Raw genomic sequence first — 15,460 nt, 5'->3', positions numbered from 1 at the left:
AAAATTTAAACATCTAAGAAAGAGGACGGGCTCAAATAATTTACGCTTCTCTGACTACCATACACGCCAAAGCACAACTTTATGCACATTCTTCGGAGGACACTACGGGTAGTGGTGACTGTACTGGCTTGTCCTACTTCATTTATTGCGAGAAACATTGCATCGAACCTGTCCTATATTAAACTCCTGTTTGAGACTAAGATATGTACAGGGGATCAACTAGTAGATCTAATACGGCCACTTGAAAGTCGTAGAGATCTTCACGGAGAACGGCGCACCGCTCGACAGTGATTTCACACGTCCCAAGGTGTACTCAAGCTGCCTGAATGCAGCGGCTGAGGCGTATTGTGGCACCATGTGACCACTCATCTTGACTGTTGAATGAGTAAAGCCACGTTCAGTATGGGCTGTTCCTTGGACGTTTCCACCGGCCCAGTTAGCGATGTTGTCGTTGTTGTTGTCGACCTCTGGAAGAAGCAAGTCATTTTTCGGGGCCTTTTGAAAGCCTTGCTTTCCATTCCACTCCATCATTTGGATTCCAAGGGCCGTCACATTTGGCTTGATCACGTAGTCTGCCAACCCAGACCCCACCATGACATTGCCAGTCTTCTCGATAAGCTTCCGTAGTTTTTCTGCGTGCTCTGTTCCGTTGTAGTTATCACTGCCCGAGCCCGCAAATACTGGGCCTTGGCATTCACTCCATTCAGCGTAACCAACTGGAGCGTGAATAGCCTTGCGGACCTCAGGCACGTTGAACCATAGAGTAGCACCTGCGGGGGTGTACATAACCGATGGAAAGCCGAGAGGGTCCCAAAGAACCGGACAAGTGTCGAAAATATGATACGAGTTGAAACACGGATTGATGTCGGTAACTATTTCGTCGAAATGAGCGATGATATCACAGCCGTCGACCTGTGCTGCCTTCCAGGGTGTCTTGGGGGGCGGATATGTAAGATGCGCGTCCATGTATTTATCCAGCTTGCATTTCTTGTTGTCGCTCTCAAGGATCTTTTTGTTGGCATCCGGGATCGAGAAAACACTCTCCCAGTGTCGAAAGAAAGCCGGGAATGTCGCGTGGTCAAAGTTTAGGTCGTCGGAATAAGGCATGACTGGGTCATAATACAGTGCACCTTGGACATCGAAGTAGGTCTTGTCTTTCTTGTCTAGCATGGCAGCTCCAATGTAAGGCACATAAACACCGGCATAGCTTTCACCGGTAATGTAAACTTTCTTGTTCTGGAGGCCGAATGTTTTGACGAAATTCTTCCAAAAGCCGAGGAATTGATCCGCGGTTTCGACGTTGTTTGAGGCGGTAACATTTCCGCTGCTAAATCCAGCACCAATTGGATACTCAACCCTGTGGTTGACGGTTAGCAACATGCGCTTCCAGGAAAGATATGCCATACCAAATGATGTTGGCCAGTTTGTGCCACGACCAGGGATTTGCTACAGGTAGGAAAGTCCCAGGCTTCCAAGAAAATGGTCCGTTTTCTTGCAGAAAACCTGATAGAATGTCAGACATGATATGGTCAATTCTGGCTATGAGTCTCACCTTCCATGGAAGAGCATCCAGGACCTCCATTGAGCCAAATGATGATATCATCTTTGCCAGCAGGGTTTTCCGTGGGGAAGAACCAAAAGAACATCTTCTGTTGGGCATTGCTTGGCTTCGTTGCATCAACAGGAATCAATCCCGCATAACTTTCGCCAACATCAAAAGAGACATTTGGAATTCCCGTTGGTGTCACATAGAAGGCTAGACGCTGTTAATTTCAAGTTCCCAACAAAAGACCATAATAGAACCAATTCTTACGAGATGTCTTTTTGTTGTAGTATTGAGAACTACTGGTTGCTCGGCGTTCTACTGGGGTTTCCAAATCACCCGGTATATGACGAGCAGCTGCCCCACTTAAAAAGACGGTCAGGGCTAAGGCTTGGAAGAAGGGTAACATGGCTGCGATCAGGCCGCTGTTAGGGATCGGCGACCGCATTTTGATAGACAAAATGCTTGAATACCGTGGGCGTGAGCAATGAGCATTGATGACCAGACAACAACTTACTCACAGGTATATATACCATTTAATGCGCGGTTAGAGACGTGATGTGGTGAGAATGTCCACTGAGCCTAGCGCATTTCTCGATCGGCAAACTCGGATCAACTATCACACCCCGCAACCTACAATAGTTTAGTCAATTGATTTCTATCATTGATTAAGGGCCACTTGACTGATAACGGGCCTCTAGATGACACCACCTAGGCTTTCAAAAGGGCATTTTTACGACGGATTCCATACCTTCCTAATCAAGCACTTGATAAACTGACCGGAATTATTCCGTCGAGTGCTGGCCCTGCGATGATGTCGCTTCCAGTCTGCCGTTATATCCGAGGCGATCGTATATTTAAGCTGAACTAGGAAGGTCGGTACGAGGTTATCACATGTAGTAACGGGGATTGATCACAAAAGGTCTTGATTTCCAACTAAATAATGGACCCCACAGCCCGTATTTTATGAATGATCGCCATGATTCGACAAGGTTTAGAATTCGCTGGTTGCGGAGAGGCGTCTGATCTTGCTGACATGAGTAGATCGAGGAACTTGGAATGCCACCAAAACGCCCGAGTGTGACAAAAGCAGCCTTGAATCTGACACTCTTTGCGCCTGTTGCGTAATCGCAAGAAGTCAGAATTGCCCAATTTCTTTTCTGTGAGCCCTAAAATTAATAGTAACCATGATTTGATATGAAGTCTCATGAAAACGTCAGGATAACACTCACTCAGCCAATATCCCATCACAGTATCGCTACATGTGATTAAGTTGACACCCTCGAACGCCATCATTTGCCATTGACCATCGTGGCGTTTTGACACGAACTTTAAACTGCATCGTCCAAAGAATCCAACTCTCTTCTCCGTCTTTAAGTTCCAGAGTGGGGGATCCGAAAGAGGTGACACGACCACTTTTTTCAGCATATTCAAGAGCAAGAGTCTGTCTAAGTCCAATCCTTCGTTCTCTCGGCAATTTGTGATTATTTATATATCTCTTCGGCAGCTTTTATCTTGGTCGTGGAGTGTCGGAATCAGTTGGAGGTCTATCTTATCCTTTGCTCGGTAACTTGCCATCTTATCCCTCATCGGGAACCAGCCATCCCAGCGCGGGTATCCGATCGCAGGTCCGCTGGTCATCATCTGGTGCACCCCACTATGCAATCTAAGTCCATTTTCAATTCCAGTATCGAACGCTTTAAATATTTATAGTCCAGCGGAGCGTCTGCTTTTGTGAGGTAATATTAATACATGTTCCGATAACACTTCCCCTTCCACACACACTGCCAGCAACAAAGCTATAGGCTTAAGTTTAAAGTTGGCTCAACTCACCGGGATTTCTTCTTGCCAGAGAGACCTGAACTTTTGTCCCTCATGAGGAGCTTTACGATCTTCACTTTCGTCGTTGCGGCAGTGGGTGCCCCAGCCGGTCCAATTGTCAAGCTGAAGAATGGAACCTACTAGGGATACTCTCTCTCAGCAGCCTAGCAAGAACATTTCCTTGGGATACCATTCGCCCAACCTCCTGTTGGTGATTTGCGATCCCGTGAACCACAGGGTTTGAACGAAACCTGGCATGGAAAAGGAAGGCGGTTGGGTTTGGAAACGCGGTAAGCCAAGACTTGAAGTCGATATCTCAGTCCTACAAAGTTACTAACTTCGAAAACAGTGTATGCAATATGTTATAAGCCGAGAACCGTTGAACGAAACCTAATACTAAGCTCCTAATATTTACCAGAGCTCGCCAAGTTCCGTCCCAATGCCGAAGGACTGTCTGACTATGAACGTCTTTCGCCCTACCTTGAAATCTTCGCGTGCTCAAAAAGCCTCCGTGATCGGCATTACTCTCAACTATCGTCTTAGCGCCTTTGGGTTTCTTTGGGGTTCCGCCGAGCTTAGGGCTACCGGGTCAGCTAATGACGGCCTTCGTGACCAGCGGTTGGCGCTTCACTAGATCCAAGAGAACACTAACGCGTTCGGCGGCGACCCCACGAAGGTGACAATTTTGGGCCAGAGTTCTGGCGACCTATCGACAGTAAAACAGCTAATTGCTTACGGTGGCCGTGATGATGGTCTTCTCCGAGGAGTCATATTACAGAGTAGCGGTATGGCTGAGAAGTGGCCGTACAACATTGTTGATCCTAGTCACGGAGTCATTTTGAAAGATCAAGTTTATTAACTCGTTGAGTCACATGCCAATTACGAGAGGTAAACGACGACATGGCTATGGAATGTGAAGGAAAGAAATTCTGACAAATCCACTTGCAGACAGGGAAGTAGGTCCAATCTATGACGCCAGCTGCAACAACCGAGAAACTCGACCCATCCGTTTCAGTTGGAGTGCACACGCGGGCCTGACACGGAGAATGAAGGGAAGATGGCAATCACCTTCGAGACAAATGACATGACCACAGCTTTCACCTTCCCCAAAACTGACACAACCATATCGCCAAAACGTTTCCAGATACTCCCAAGTATCTCCTGGGCGTATTTCCACAATGTTCCCCACGGAATCAAGTAAACAGTAGCACCAGCTAAAATCGTGGTGGCAGCGGCCGTGCCACAAGCGGCCCCAAAACCTGCCGCGCAGAAATATTTCGTAGTCAAAGAAAACCCCAAAGGTCCTGATAGGGAGATGCCCCCAGAGGTGAGAACAAACCCTCCGGTCATGGCACCGGCACCAGCGCCGCAAACAAGTCCTACGATGGTGGCCAGAAGGCCCTTCGATTTGTCGAACCACGAGCCTGTACCATCAGCGGCGGGGAGTGAGGAATCATGGGCTCCCAAACTCACTTGTCTCTGTGATTCAGGCGTTCTGTCTTCCTCGAGCCTCATCAGCTGCGAGCTGAGGCTGTTGAATTGCTCAGAAAGCGCGTCTTCAGACATTTCGGGCGCAATCTGTGGCTGGAGCAGCCCTCTAGCCTCACCCATGACGTCCGAAAAGTTGAAATAGCATCCTTCCGCATGTTCCAACCTACGGTCGCGGGCCGACTGACGTTGCGGCCAAGCATAGGCCTTGACACCACAGAAAGTCGAGGAACTACCAATGCGGAGCTTGTTACGTTGTCCCTCGGGGTTGTAGGGTACAACGTAGACTTCCTTCACGGCGTATGAGATTTCGTACGTGATGATTTCAACACCCGAGCCGACGATGATGCAGACTTTGGTGAACTGCTTGGGCTCCTTGGGGTCCTTGGGGTCCTTGGGGTCCTTGGGGTCCTTGGGGAGGGCGGCGTCGATGTGGCGCTGAAGACCATCCTGCGTGGTGACAACGGCAGTGGAAACTGTGCCTGCCATGACAGATATCAGCGAACCGTTTCGTTTTCTTTTTTGGAAAAGGTGAGAGTGCTCGAAATGTAATCAAGATGGACGTCAAGGTTCATGAAGCTTGAAGAGGGAGGAGATTTGCAGGGGTCCAAGTGATTCGATAGAAACCGATTTGTTAATGGGGGTTACTTACCATGTTTTTTGTTCTTCGACCCCTTCTTTTTCTGCTTCTCTTCCTCCGCTTTCCGTTTTTCTCTCACGATACTCTTCATCTGATCCTTTTGACTGGGATGGACAACAACAAAAGTGATCATTTTGCTAACGCAAATCTTACTTTCGACTTCGCTCACCACAGACTTGCTTTCCTCATCATAAGGACCCTTCTCAGAACCGGAGCTCTGGGGCGCAGATGCCTTGGCGCGATGAGGCTTCACGGGCCCTTTCTTGGAAGAGGACGAACCCCCTCCAAAAAAGGGCTTCCAGAGAACCAACGTCTTAGACGAAGAGGAAGGCATTGCGAAGGGAAAAGTATGAGCTGCGAGGAATCTGAGTCGGTCGCAATGAGAAGAGGAGCGGCTGCTCTTTGCTGATTGATGTTGTGAAAGAAGAGTATCCTGAGAGATTCTTTGAGGGATTCTACGACGTATTTATGCAAATCGCGCACTGCTAGACCGAGCCTCTACTCGGAGAGCTCCGCCTTGATTGCGAATACTCGAAGCCCATGTAATTTGTGCGTTGGCCTTGGTCATAAGTATCTGGTACGAAGAAGATACTCCCTGGATTGGGGTTGATAAGAGGAATTTGGTAGACCTAAGAATCGATATGCTCGTTGAACAAACGGGAGGAATGAGCATTACACGCATCTACATACAAGACGTTCAGATCTGTGTAACATGTCAAGTCTCATGAACTGTGTGAGGATATCATCGGGGAGCCAGTCGGCATACCAAGTGTGGAGACTCATTATCGAATGGGGATGAAGAAGCTACTGCACACGAAATGCACGACCCCACCGACACTTTAGTGCTCTCAGCCAGTTAAATCGATTCAAGAGGGGCTATCAATGGTACAAGTTGCGCAGCTGATGAGGGGCTGAGGGCTTCTTGCGTTATTGCACTTTCACTCAAGTCGCCTTGTTTGGTGGTGATTCGTGGCCTCATTTTTCAAGCGACATGCCCAAACCGAGGCGGTAGAAAAGCGGTGGACGTAACACGTCAGCAATGGATAGCATGTGACGCGTTGATTGAGAACGGCGATGGTCTTGCATTGCATATCTTTGTTGACGTGTCTGTCACAAGCATCTGGTTGCCTTCATAATGGTGGTCCCGAAGACCAACTCATGCAACGTTTCCCCTCTCAAATCGATCCCGCGCTGAGTGCCTTCGAACCCTTCGACCATCCCAATCCCCTCCAGTCAGACCAACACAAGGCTTCAGCACAATGGAAAACGACACCTTTGACACCGGGCCGGTCCATCCAACCCAACCGGGCCAACCCCCACGGCCTCAGCTTGACGAAGCGGAGGGTCACACCCAAGTCAACTCATCAAACGCACCAGCTCCTTTCATCTCCGACCAGGAGCTCTTTGGCTCTGGATCACTCGCCGGCTTTGTTTTTGATCCGCTAGGCCCGGATCAAGGTAGTGTCTACCCACCAACTACCACCAGTTATGCGCTTGATCCAGCTCCCCCCTTCAACATGGGCGGGACACTTGCCATTGGATCGAACTTCGGTAATGTCCATTGGGATGCGCTCAACCCATACCACCAACCCTTGAACTATCCATTTCCGCCTCAAATTGACCATATGCCGGGTCTCCCAAGCACTAACGAAGGAGTATGTGGTGTTGGCTATACCATGGGCTCCTCAGACACCACCGTTTCTATGGACTCCATAACTCCGTTGAGGGAGTGTTTTGATCAAGATACCCGCCTACTCGCTGACTCTTTCCACATCCCGAGCACGGCGGGCTCTCTTGGAAACCTCCTAAGTCCACACGAAATTGCCATCAGTGGTAAGAAGCCGCAATCACAAGACAAACATACACCTTATTGGAGCTGACGTGGATAAAATGACTCGATAGATCCATTCCAATTCAACCGACCCATCTTTCAAGGCCTTTTCCCTATTCCATCCACATCGAGCCTACCTCTACTCTCGACAGAGTTGACATTTGACAGCCCATGTGTCGAAGACTTAATTCCACACACGACCGTCTCCTCCAACGTACTAGAGCATTCTTCTTTCGCATTTCCTTGGCAAGCCTCTCCGAGCTTCGCTCTAGGTAATCCTCTCGAGAGTGCGCCTTCTACGTGGGTGAACCACAATGCGGTTATGGTCGCCCAGCAAGCCCAGCATAACGACAACATTATTGAGGCATCCTCGCAAGTTGTGGCGCGCAAAGGGGCACACAGACGAGCAGACTGTACTCCTGGAGAGTCCTCGCATTCCAAGGATGCCTGGAACGCAATGTGGCCCATCTTTGAAGATATCTATCAAAACCACACTCTCGAAGAAAGCATGATGGTCCTTTTGCTTGTTCATAACTTCGAAGCCACGTGGGTGTCTATGAGTATTCCTTTAGATGTCAAGCCGTACTAACGATATGTAGCAAGGATGAATTCAAAAATAGACTTCGAAAATCGAAGACTAGAAAAAACAGGTCAAGGAAGCGCCCTGATACTGTCATACCTCTGGGGTTTTCGAGAAGCAGAGGGGGCACGAATGAGCGAACAAGACTAAAAACGAGAGGGGCCATACACGAACCATATCCATATCATACGTCGGGCACACCTCGAATTCTAGGTTCCATACCTCGCAACCCTGCGCCTCAGTTGTATCACATCCAGACCAAACTGCTATTGTGCATCGACAAGTATGTGAACGGATTCTTCGATTCACGTCCTAGCCCAAGATTCTCGCCCACATCAGACAACTTTCTGAAGGAGCAGACAAAAGCTGAATGGCACTGGCAAATCATCTTGAATCGTTGCAGAGTGGTGTCTGCATTTGTTCGAAAGAAAAAGGAGTTTACGCAATTCTGGAGAGGCGAAACACTCGCCAAACCGAAGATAAACGAACGGTTCAAAGCGGTTATGGGCCGCATGATCCAAAACAGAGTCTTCGATGAATTGGCAGGCGCGAAAAATAGCTGCAGCCCCTACACATTGATCTCTCTTTGGGATGTTTGCCGCATCCTGGAGGTTCTCCCGTCTCAACTAGGTTCTCCCGAGGACGAAATGTCTTATGTTAGTCCATTCATATGCACACTACGAAGTCTCCTACATGGGCTTGGCGAAGGGCATTATGTGGGACTGGCCAACCTCCTGCAAGAGTTGCTTAACAGCTTCCAAACGGACCTTCGAAACGCCCATGCTCATCTTCGAAAAGCAAACGCTGATCTTCAGGAGGTCCACTCTTCTCTTCGAAAAGCGAACGCTGATCTTCCGAAAGTCTACTCTGCGCTTCGGAAAGGAGAAATTGATGTTAGGAAACCCGACACTGAGCGTCGAAGAATCTACCCCGAGCTTGGAAAAGTCTACGCCGATCTTCGAAAGGCACAGGCTGATCTTCAAAAGGTCCAAGTTGAATTCTGGAACACGCTTCGAATTAGCTGTCTCTGTACCGCTAGGGCCTTTACGACTAGACTCGGCGCCAACCACCCTGCCGTCCTTAATGCTTGGGCCATCTATTTTCGACACTGGGACATCAAGGCTCTTGATAAGTCAACCTTCCTGGAAAGCTACGAGAAAACCCTGAAGCAAACTCAAGATAAACATGGTCACAGTGACGACTGCACGATCAGCCTTCTACATAATTACACGACCATGGCGTATTATGTCTGTCGAGATTATGAACGAGCTTCCCGACTCGCCGATGAGCTCTGGAGTCAGACTAAAGCCCCCATTGAATCCCGGGATGAATCGTTGGACTGGACAGTCAAGGTGCAGGGTATGACTGAGGCAGCTAAGATCCGGGCTCTACTCTTGTGCATCAATCAAAGCCAAAATAACAAGCAGGAATCGGCTACATACAGGAAACATCTCCGTCACAAACTGAATCTTAGAAGCCGATGGAAGCGCCGCAAGCGCCGCCTCGAGCTTGAACTTCCACCTCGCTCTGAAGAGACTAAGCAGGCTATCGATTGCCTAGACACGGTTGTAGGGCAACTATCCATGGTCGATGACTGGGACTCCAATGTGATGGCGGCGGGCTTGTCTGACTGCCTAGTAGGATTGACAGTTGAATACTATGGAGAGGATGCTGCCTTGCGTAACGAGGTCGCCAGGAGGCAACGGGATAGGGCGAGAGAGATTCGCTCAGGTATTATTTCATTCCAGGAACTCGTTCAAGAGCCGCCTGCTTAGGGTTAATAAGTGGTCGGGTCGAAATGTATTTGTGGCGCAGTGCAAAAGCCTTTTTTTTCCTTTTGTTTTTTGGTGATGGTATCGAGATTTTGGACCTTCTTGCGCTCATGAATTTGCATGAATGGCTCAACTCTTCGGTGACCGCAACAGCGATGACGAAGAAGTTGATGAGGGAAGTCAATGACGTGTCACGTCGCGAGGGCATTGGAGGTCTCGTGTGAGTACGATCTCATCGACAGGCTCTTTGAAAGGATTTTGAGGATGCCGGTCATAGTGAGCATTATGTAGACGGATTACGACAACGGGAAGCCAATGGAGGTAGATATTGCCCTGCTTTACACCGTACGGAAAGGATGTGACGACAATCGAAACCCTGTACGTCCTCATGAAAACCATCAACAAGCGGCTAATAAGCGAAGCACAGGGCGTGAAGTTTCAGAAACTATAATACACGATATTCTTGACGCATTAGTATTTATCAGTGCCTGAATGTTGCCTGTAGCACTGAAGCCAGCATCTCGAACGCAAATAGCATACCTACACATATGAATCAGTGCTAGTCACGCAGGTTGCAATAATTACGCTAAACTCCAGTTTACGTCACATTTCATCGTTGTTTTATGAGAATGATATCTAGGGATTTTCTAGACCTCGACTCTTCTGCAGAACATTCACCACGTGTTGAATCCCGTTGCGTTGATTCTCCCCCACGCATCGCCTTGAGGCAGCAAGTCCAAAGTGCCAGTTGCACCTGTGACTTATTTCAAGATATCTTGTCAGCCGTGCTAGTGCGCCAAATGAACAGGAAAAACAGGCTTACCAGAGAATCCAACTGGCCCCAGCTAGTCATGCGCGCAAAGCCGCCGTCCATCAGATCCACGGCATCATGAATCCTAATACCAATATCTTCCCGGGCTTGGTCTAACAACGGAATCCAGCAGCTGGACAACTCGCACTTTCATAACGACGAATTGGCATCCCAATCGGGCAAGTCCACCATCCCGGTCCGCAAAGGACGGAGCTTCGGCTCCAAGGATCAACTTCGAGGAGATATCTATATCGCGAGAAGTTATCGTCGTGCTTCGATCTCTACAATGATTCTATACTTATCGCCAGATGGAATAATAAAGCTTCAGTACCTTTAAGTGACAAACCATAGTACTGAAGCAGTCACTCTTCTCTATATAAATACATGTTCTCCATATCTTCCCTCAAAGAATGGTAACTTGCTACACACTTTTTTGTAGTAGGGTGATTCGATCCAAGACCTTCCATAAAACCCCTGCAGGCTCTCTCATACAGCTTATCCGCTTCTGAGAAGCGGGTCTGTCTGTGAAGGAGGTATGCGAGGATATAAACATCCGTGAGCGTGTTTGGATGCTCTCTGCCGAGCACCCTCTCGCTTGAATCTAGGGCTCGTCGGCTTATCTGCTCTGCCTCCTTGTACTTTTCCTGATTTCCGAGCACCAACATAAGATTATTAAGGCTTGCGAGCGTGTCTGGATGCTTTCTGCCGAGTACCTTCTCGCTTGAATCCAGGACTCGTCGGCTTATCTTCTCTGCCTCCTTGTACTTTTTCTGCTTTCTAAGTACTAATATAAGATTATTAATACTTGCGAGCGTATCTGGATGCTCTCTGCCGAGCACCCTCTCGCGTGAATCTAGAGCTCGTCGGCTTATCTTCTCTGCCTTCTTGTACTTTTCCTGATCTTGTAGTACTAACGCAAGATTATTAACGCTTGCGAGCGTAGCTGGATGCTCTCTGCCGAGCACCCTCTCATATGAATCCAGAGCTCGTCGGCTTATCTTCTCTGCCTCCTTGTACTTTTCCTGCTTTCCGAGCACCAACGTAAGATTATTAACGCTTGTAAGTATAGCTAGATACTCTCTGCCGAGTACCCTCTTGCATAAATCCAGAGCTTGTTAGCTTATCTTCTCTGCCTCCTTGTACTTTTCCTGCTTTTCGAGTACTAACGCAAGATTATTAACGCTTGCGAGCGTAGCTGGATGCTTTCTGCCGAGCACCCTCTTATATGAATCCAGAGCTCGTCGGCTTATCTTCTCTGCCTCCTTATACTTTCCCTAATCTTGCAGTACCCCTGTAAGAATGTAGATGCTCCTAAGTGTGTCTGGGTGCTCTTTACTAAGTAGCCTCTTTCTTATCTCTAGAGTATGTTGATTTATCTCCTTAGCCTCCTTATACATCCTCTTTATCTACCGATACGATTCTATATTAGTAAGCAGCCTGGTCTACCTTAAAACATCTTTACTATAACTTGGCTATTTTATAATAATTAAATCAATATGCGGATCTAATCTCTGGTATTCTATCCAATTTTTATACTACCCTAATGGGTATAGGTCTGATATAACCTTCAGAAACTCCCGCTTCTACCGCTACATATTAATAATAGATAGCTACAGCTGCGTGCAAAATTGCACTAGAGTATATATCTTAAATATATCTAACTCGGCAGTTACCTCCACTATTAAGTAGTTATAGAGCACCTTAATATCCTTATTAAGACTATCCCTGCTATACTCACTATAGTTATATACATAGGCTTGCACCACAGGCTTGGGAATCCCTTGGGGATTAAAGAAGCTCATAAATGAGAGCAAGTTAGCGGCCGACGGCCGTTCGCGACGGATCTCTTCGAAGGTGATCTGCTATGTAGTGACGATCGAGTTAGAGGCGCTCTCATCCCGACGGAGGTCGCCGCCGTCTCTATTAAGGAGGCTTGCCTTCTTCTTAAGGCTTCTCCGAAACTCGTCCATGTAAGCCGATATAGATATGCAGAGCCTGCTTCGCTTAATATAAGCAGCAGCTTGGGTTATTGTAAGCGGTATGTAGTTTAGATCGTTAACTAGATCTATTATTGCCATATTATCCTCGGCGCTCTCCCCAAGTGTATTTCGGAGAAGCTGCAGGGCTTGGCTTGTCTCCATTGTCGGCATATTGTAGATAGCATCCAGACTGGCTAGCCTCTCCGCTACATCCATATTTCGAGATATAATTATGATCGATCCGCGGCCGATCTTTAGTACGAATGATGCCAGCGGCTGGTCGCATGAGCCATGGGTGCTCTATCTTTAAAAGAATACCTCAACGGAATCGGCGTTGTTAAGCACTATCATCCATGGCCCATTCTCTTTGTCGCACAGCCAGGCATATACCAGCTAGAGTACGTTGCGCTTCGGATCATCTTGTCCCGGAAGCTGCAGTCTGTCGGCGATGTTTCGGTATGCTTCCTTGAAACGGGCCCTAGAGCTTGCATGCACCCAGAACACCCAGGTATCTGGTGACGCCTGTCGGACTTCGTGCGCGTGGTGGATCGCGACCTGTGATTTTCTTGGTCTGTTAGCGAAGTATTGGATCTCTGGGGCACGAAGCCTACCCGATGCCGCCGAGCCTGACGAGCGCAGCGCGGCTGCCCGGTTGTGCGGCTTGATCTTGCAGCCAGTCCAAGACGTCAGTCCGCTCAACGAACTTGGGATCCAGCGGGAACGGGACGGTCGAGAAGGGTCGGATAGATGGCGACGGGGCATGGCCGCCAAGATTGTAGTTGATGGTGCTCCCGTCAGACGCGTGCGCGCCGGCAAACACATATTGGCCACTAACTGGCCCTTGAAAGCTGGTATGGCTCATGGAAGCAATGTGCGTGACTTTTTATCTCTTTCGGGCACACTGCAAGTATTCCAGCAGGGCTGGGTTCAGGCTGCGTGCCCGATATACCTGCGGCTGAGAAGATGCTGCTGCCTGAGGCGAACACAGCTCAGCTGCAGGAGCGAATCAAAACCGCAGCTAGTCTAGAACATAGCCTCGTTTGAAACACCAGCAGCACCGGACGGATACAAATAGAACTCTTTTATTACTTTAGTGCATGCTGTGGGATTGTGGATAGTGACTGAGGCCTAACAATTCACATTCACATTTAAACACGGCTTTGGGATAATACGGTGCAAGATGCAGGATCAACCTGATGCTGTCATTGATCGTAACGCCCGCTATTTACAGCTTAAGGCAAACGCCCCAATTACAGAATATAATCACACATAGAAGCTTAGACAATCCTTTCCATCCGCCCTGGGTCACGGATGAACCACAACCCCATCCACTCGTTTCCCTTAAGCAATGACACCAGTGCCGGCCTTGGACTTGACCAGATCGCAGATGCAAGAGGCAGGGTCGGTACTATTACTTGTTAGCTCAGACATTCATGCATCACGAATAGTTGGCTTACGTGTAGTCGTAGGGAGGAGTAAACTCCTGCTCCTGGGTGATGGTGATCTCGCTATCGGTGTACAGGTTGTTGCGCTCGAACGCAAAACCATCCTCATCACTGTCGAGGTTGGTGATGATGGCGTTCTTGACGGCGCTAAACGAGGTCTGCTCCACGAGCACCTGAGCGCCCATGCGCGAGTTGATGCCCGAGGTGGGGATGTCCTCGTAGCAGCTGCTGTAGATGTGAGCAGTTCCGAAGCGCACAGACGGGCAACGGCTGTTGATGTTGGTCCAGTAGTTGTGGTGGTAGGTGACGTGAAGGGTGCCAGTGTCCTGGTCGCCGTTGCTGTCAGAGTGGCCGATCAGGCTGGCCTTCCAGTGATCGGAGAACTTGGTCCAGCTGATGGTGACGAAGTCGGAGGCGCGCTTGATATCGAGGAGACCGTCGTAGAAGTCCTTGTCACCGGTGATGCCCTCGGCGGAGAGGTCACAGTGGTCGACCCAGATATAGGTGGAGCCCTCAATGTCGATGAGGTCCTTGCCCTCAGGGGGGTCGTTCATCTTGAGGTTGCGGATGATGACGTTCTCGACTGCCTTGAGGCGGAAGCCACCACCAGTGAGACCTATGAATGTTAGTAGTGTAACTCATAATGTGAGGGGATTGACTTACCAGAGTCGGCGCCAGAACCAATGATGGTGGTGTCGCTGGCAAGCTCGAGAATATCACAGCCAGACAGGATGCCAGAGATGGTGATGACACCACCAGCGGCAATGGCTGACGAAAGCTCAGAGCAAGAAGTCACAGTGGTGCCGCTTCCGCTGCCACCACCGGTGGTACCATCGCCGTATCCGACGAGGGCATCTTCGGCAGCAGATCCGCAAGTCGAGCCATCGCTGCCAGATCCACTGCCAGAGGACTCGGTAGAGGCAGGTGTGTAAGCGACAGTTGATGCGGGAGTGCCAACGACACTGGACGCCGCAGGGGCAGAAGCCACGACAGTGTTGAGAGTGGTGGGAACAGCAGGCTCCGCGGCAGGAGTAGTAGCAGCACCGGTCTGAACAGGCTCCTCAAAGCTGGGAGTCGTAGCAGCCTCAGTCTCGACAGGCGCAGCAGTGGGGGTCACTACGGCGCCGCCCTCGCTGCCAGCGGTGAAGTGGCACGCACACTCCTTGGAGATGTGCTTGGGCTTGTAGGCGCAAGCGCTGGCCCACGAAGGAAGATCGGCCGTGGCAGTCACGACGCTCTGGGTGAAGGTGGCACAGAAGGCCGACGCCTCGGCGGCGTTGTTGACCATGTACGAGGCACATTCGTTGGTCAGGGGGTTTGCGCAACCCAGCACCGCTGGGAGCAAAGCAAGGAGAGTGTAGCGGTGCATGATAACGATAGACTGACGGCGCTGCCGTGGGTAAGAAATGAAAAATGAGGGAAAAGAGAACGAAAGTGAATGCCAAAAACCATCCAGACTTCCGTCGCGAGGATTCCAGATGTTTTATCTCATCCCGCCGTTCAGCTGATCGTTTCGTTTAATTAAACAGGGTCATGTACGCGTATGAAAC

The 15,460-nt window shown here is 49.3% G+C and overlaps 6 protein-coding genes across 6 annotated transcripts; 1 reads left to right on the top strand and 5 right to left on the bottom strand.

Annotated features, from left to right (window-relative positions):
- Window positions 1–228: 228 nt before the first annotated feature.
- On the bottom strand, window positions 229–1,952 carry BGZ61DRAFT_349817 (Alpha/Beta hydrolase protein; the record flags this gene model as incomplete). Its single annotated transcript, XM_046240177.1, has 4 exons — window positions 229–1,357; window positions 1,407–1,503; window positions 1,553–1,756; window positions 1,814–1,952. The coding sequence occupies 4 exons, from the start codon at window positions 1,950–1,952 to the stop codon at window positions 229–231; spliced, it is 1,569 nt and encodes a 522-aa protein (XP_046105205.1).
- A 2,423-nt stretch (window positions 1,953–4,375) lies between these two features.
- BGZ61DRAFT_517002 (uncharacterized protein) lies at window positions 4,376–5,943 on the bottom strand (the record flags this gene model as incomplete). The annotated part of the gene is made up of 2 exons (XM_046252312.1): window positions 5,505–5,943; window positions 4,376–5,334 (listed from the first exon to the last, which is right to left on the bottom strand). Exons 1-2 carry the CDS (start codon window positions 5,824–5,826, stop codon window positions 4,376–4,378), a joined length of 1,281 nt encoding a protein of 426 aa, XP_046105204.1. The 5' UTR covers window positions 5,827–5,943.
- A 495-nt stretch (window positions 5,944–6,438) lies between these two features.
- Window positions 6,439–10,121, top strand: BGZ61DRAFT_587534 (uncharacterized protein). Its single transcript, XM_046256489.1, has 4 exons — window positions 6,439–7,325; window positions 7,395–7,869; window positions 7,923–8,796; window positions 8,890–10,121. Exons 1-4 carry the CDS (start codon window positions 6,752–6,754, stop codon window positions 9,676–9,678), a joined length of 2,712 nt encoding a protein of 903 aa, XP_046105203.1. The 5' UTR covers window positions 6,439–6,751; the 3' UTR covers window positions 9,679–10,121.
- Window positions 10,122–10,848: 727 nt separating this feature from the next.
- Window positions 10,849–11,541, bottom strand: BGZ61DRAFT_349993 (uncharacterized protein; the record flags this gene model as incomplete). Its single annotated transcript, XM_046240192.1, has 1 exon — window positions 10,849–11,541. A coding segment is annotated over one exon (693 nt), but the record flags the coding sequence as incomplete, so codon positions are not given.
- Window positions 11,542–12,867: 1,326 nt separating this feature from the next.
- Window positions 12,868–13,116, bottom strand: BGZ61DRAFT_505564 (uncharacterized protein; the record flags this gene model as incomplete). The annotated part of the gene is made up of 2 exons (XM_046251839.1): window positions 12,868–13,030; window positions 13,077–13,116. Coding segments are annotated over 2 exons (203 nt in total), but the record flags the coding sequence as incomplete, so codon positions are not given.
- A 690-nt stretch (window positions 13,117–13,806) lies between these two features.
- BGZ61DRAFT_350959 (pectin lyase fold/virulence factor) lies at window positions 13,807–15,279 on the bottom strand (the record flags this gene model as incomplete). Its single annotated transcript, XM_046240289.1, has 5 exons — window positions 13,807–13,873; window positions 13,923–14,526; window positions 14,574–14,820; window positions 14,923–14,994; window positions 15,031–15,279. 5 exons carry the CDS (start codon window positions 15,277–15,279, stop codon window positions 13,807–13,809), a joined length of 1,239 nt encoding a protein of 412 aa, XP_046105200.1.
- Window positions 15,280–15,460: the final 181 nt, after the last annotated feature.

This window comes from Ilyonectria robusta (genome assembly GCF_021365365.1).
Source record: "Ilyonectria robusta strain PMI_751 chromosome Unknown BGZ61scaffold_8, whole genome shotgun sequence".
NCBI classification, from domain to species: domain Eukaryota; kingdom Fungi; phylum Ascomycota; class Sordariomycetes; order Hypocreales; family Nectriaceae; genus Ilyonectria; species Ilyonectria robusta.
Note: the sequence above shows the minus strand (reverse complement) of the source record. Positions and strands in the feature narration are given on the sequence as shown.

Bases quoted from the DNA above. Each gene is read 5' to 3' on its own strand.
- BGZ61DRAFT_587534 (XM_046256489.1), top strand. From the start codon at position 6,752: ATGGAAAACGACACCTTTGACACCGGGCCGGTCCATCCAACCCAACCG. The intron at 7,870-7,922 runs GTGGGTGTCTAT...AACGATATGTAG, and splicing joins GTTCATAACTTCGAAGCCAC to CAAGGATGAATTCAAAAATA. The intron at 8,797-8,889 runs GTTAGGAAACCC...GATCTTCAAAAG, and splicing joins TTCGGAAAGGAGAAATTGAT to GTCCAAGTTGAATTCTGGAA.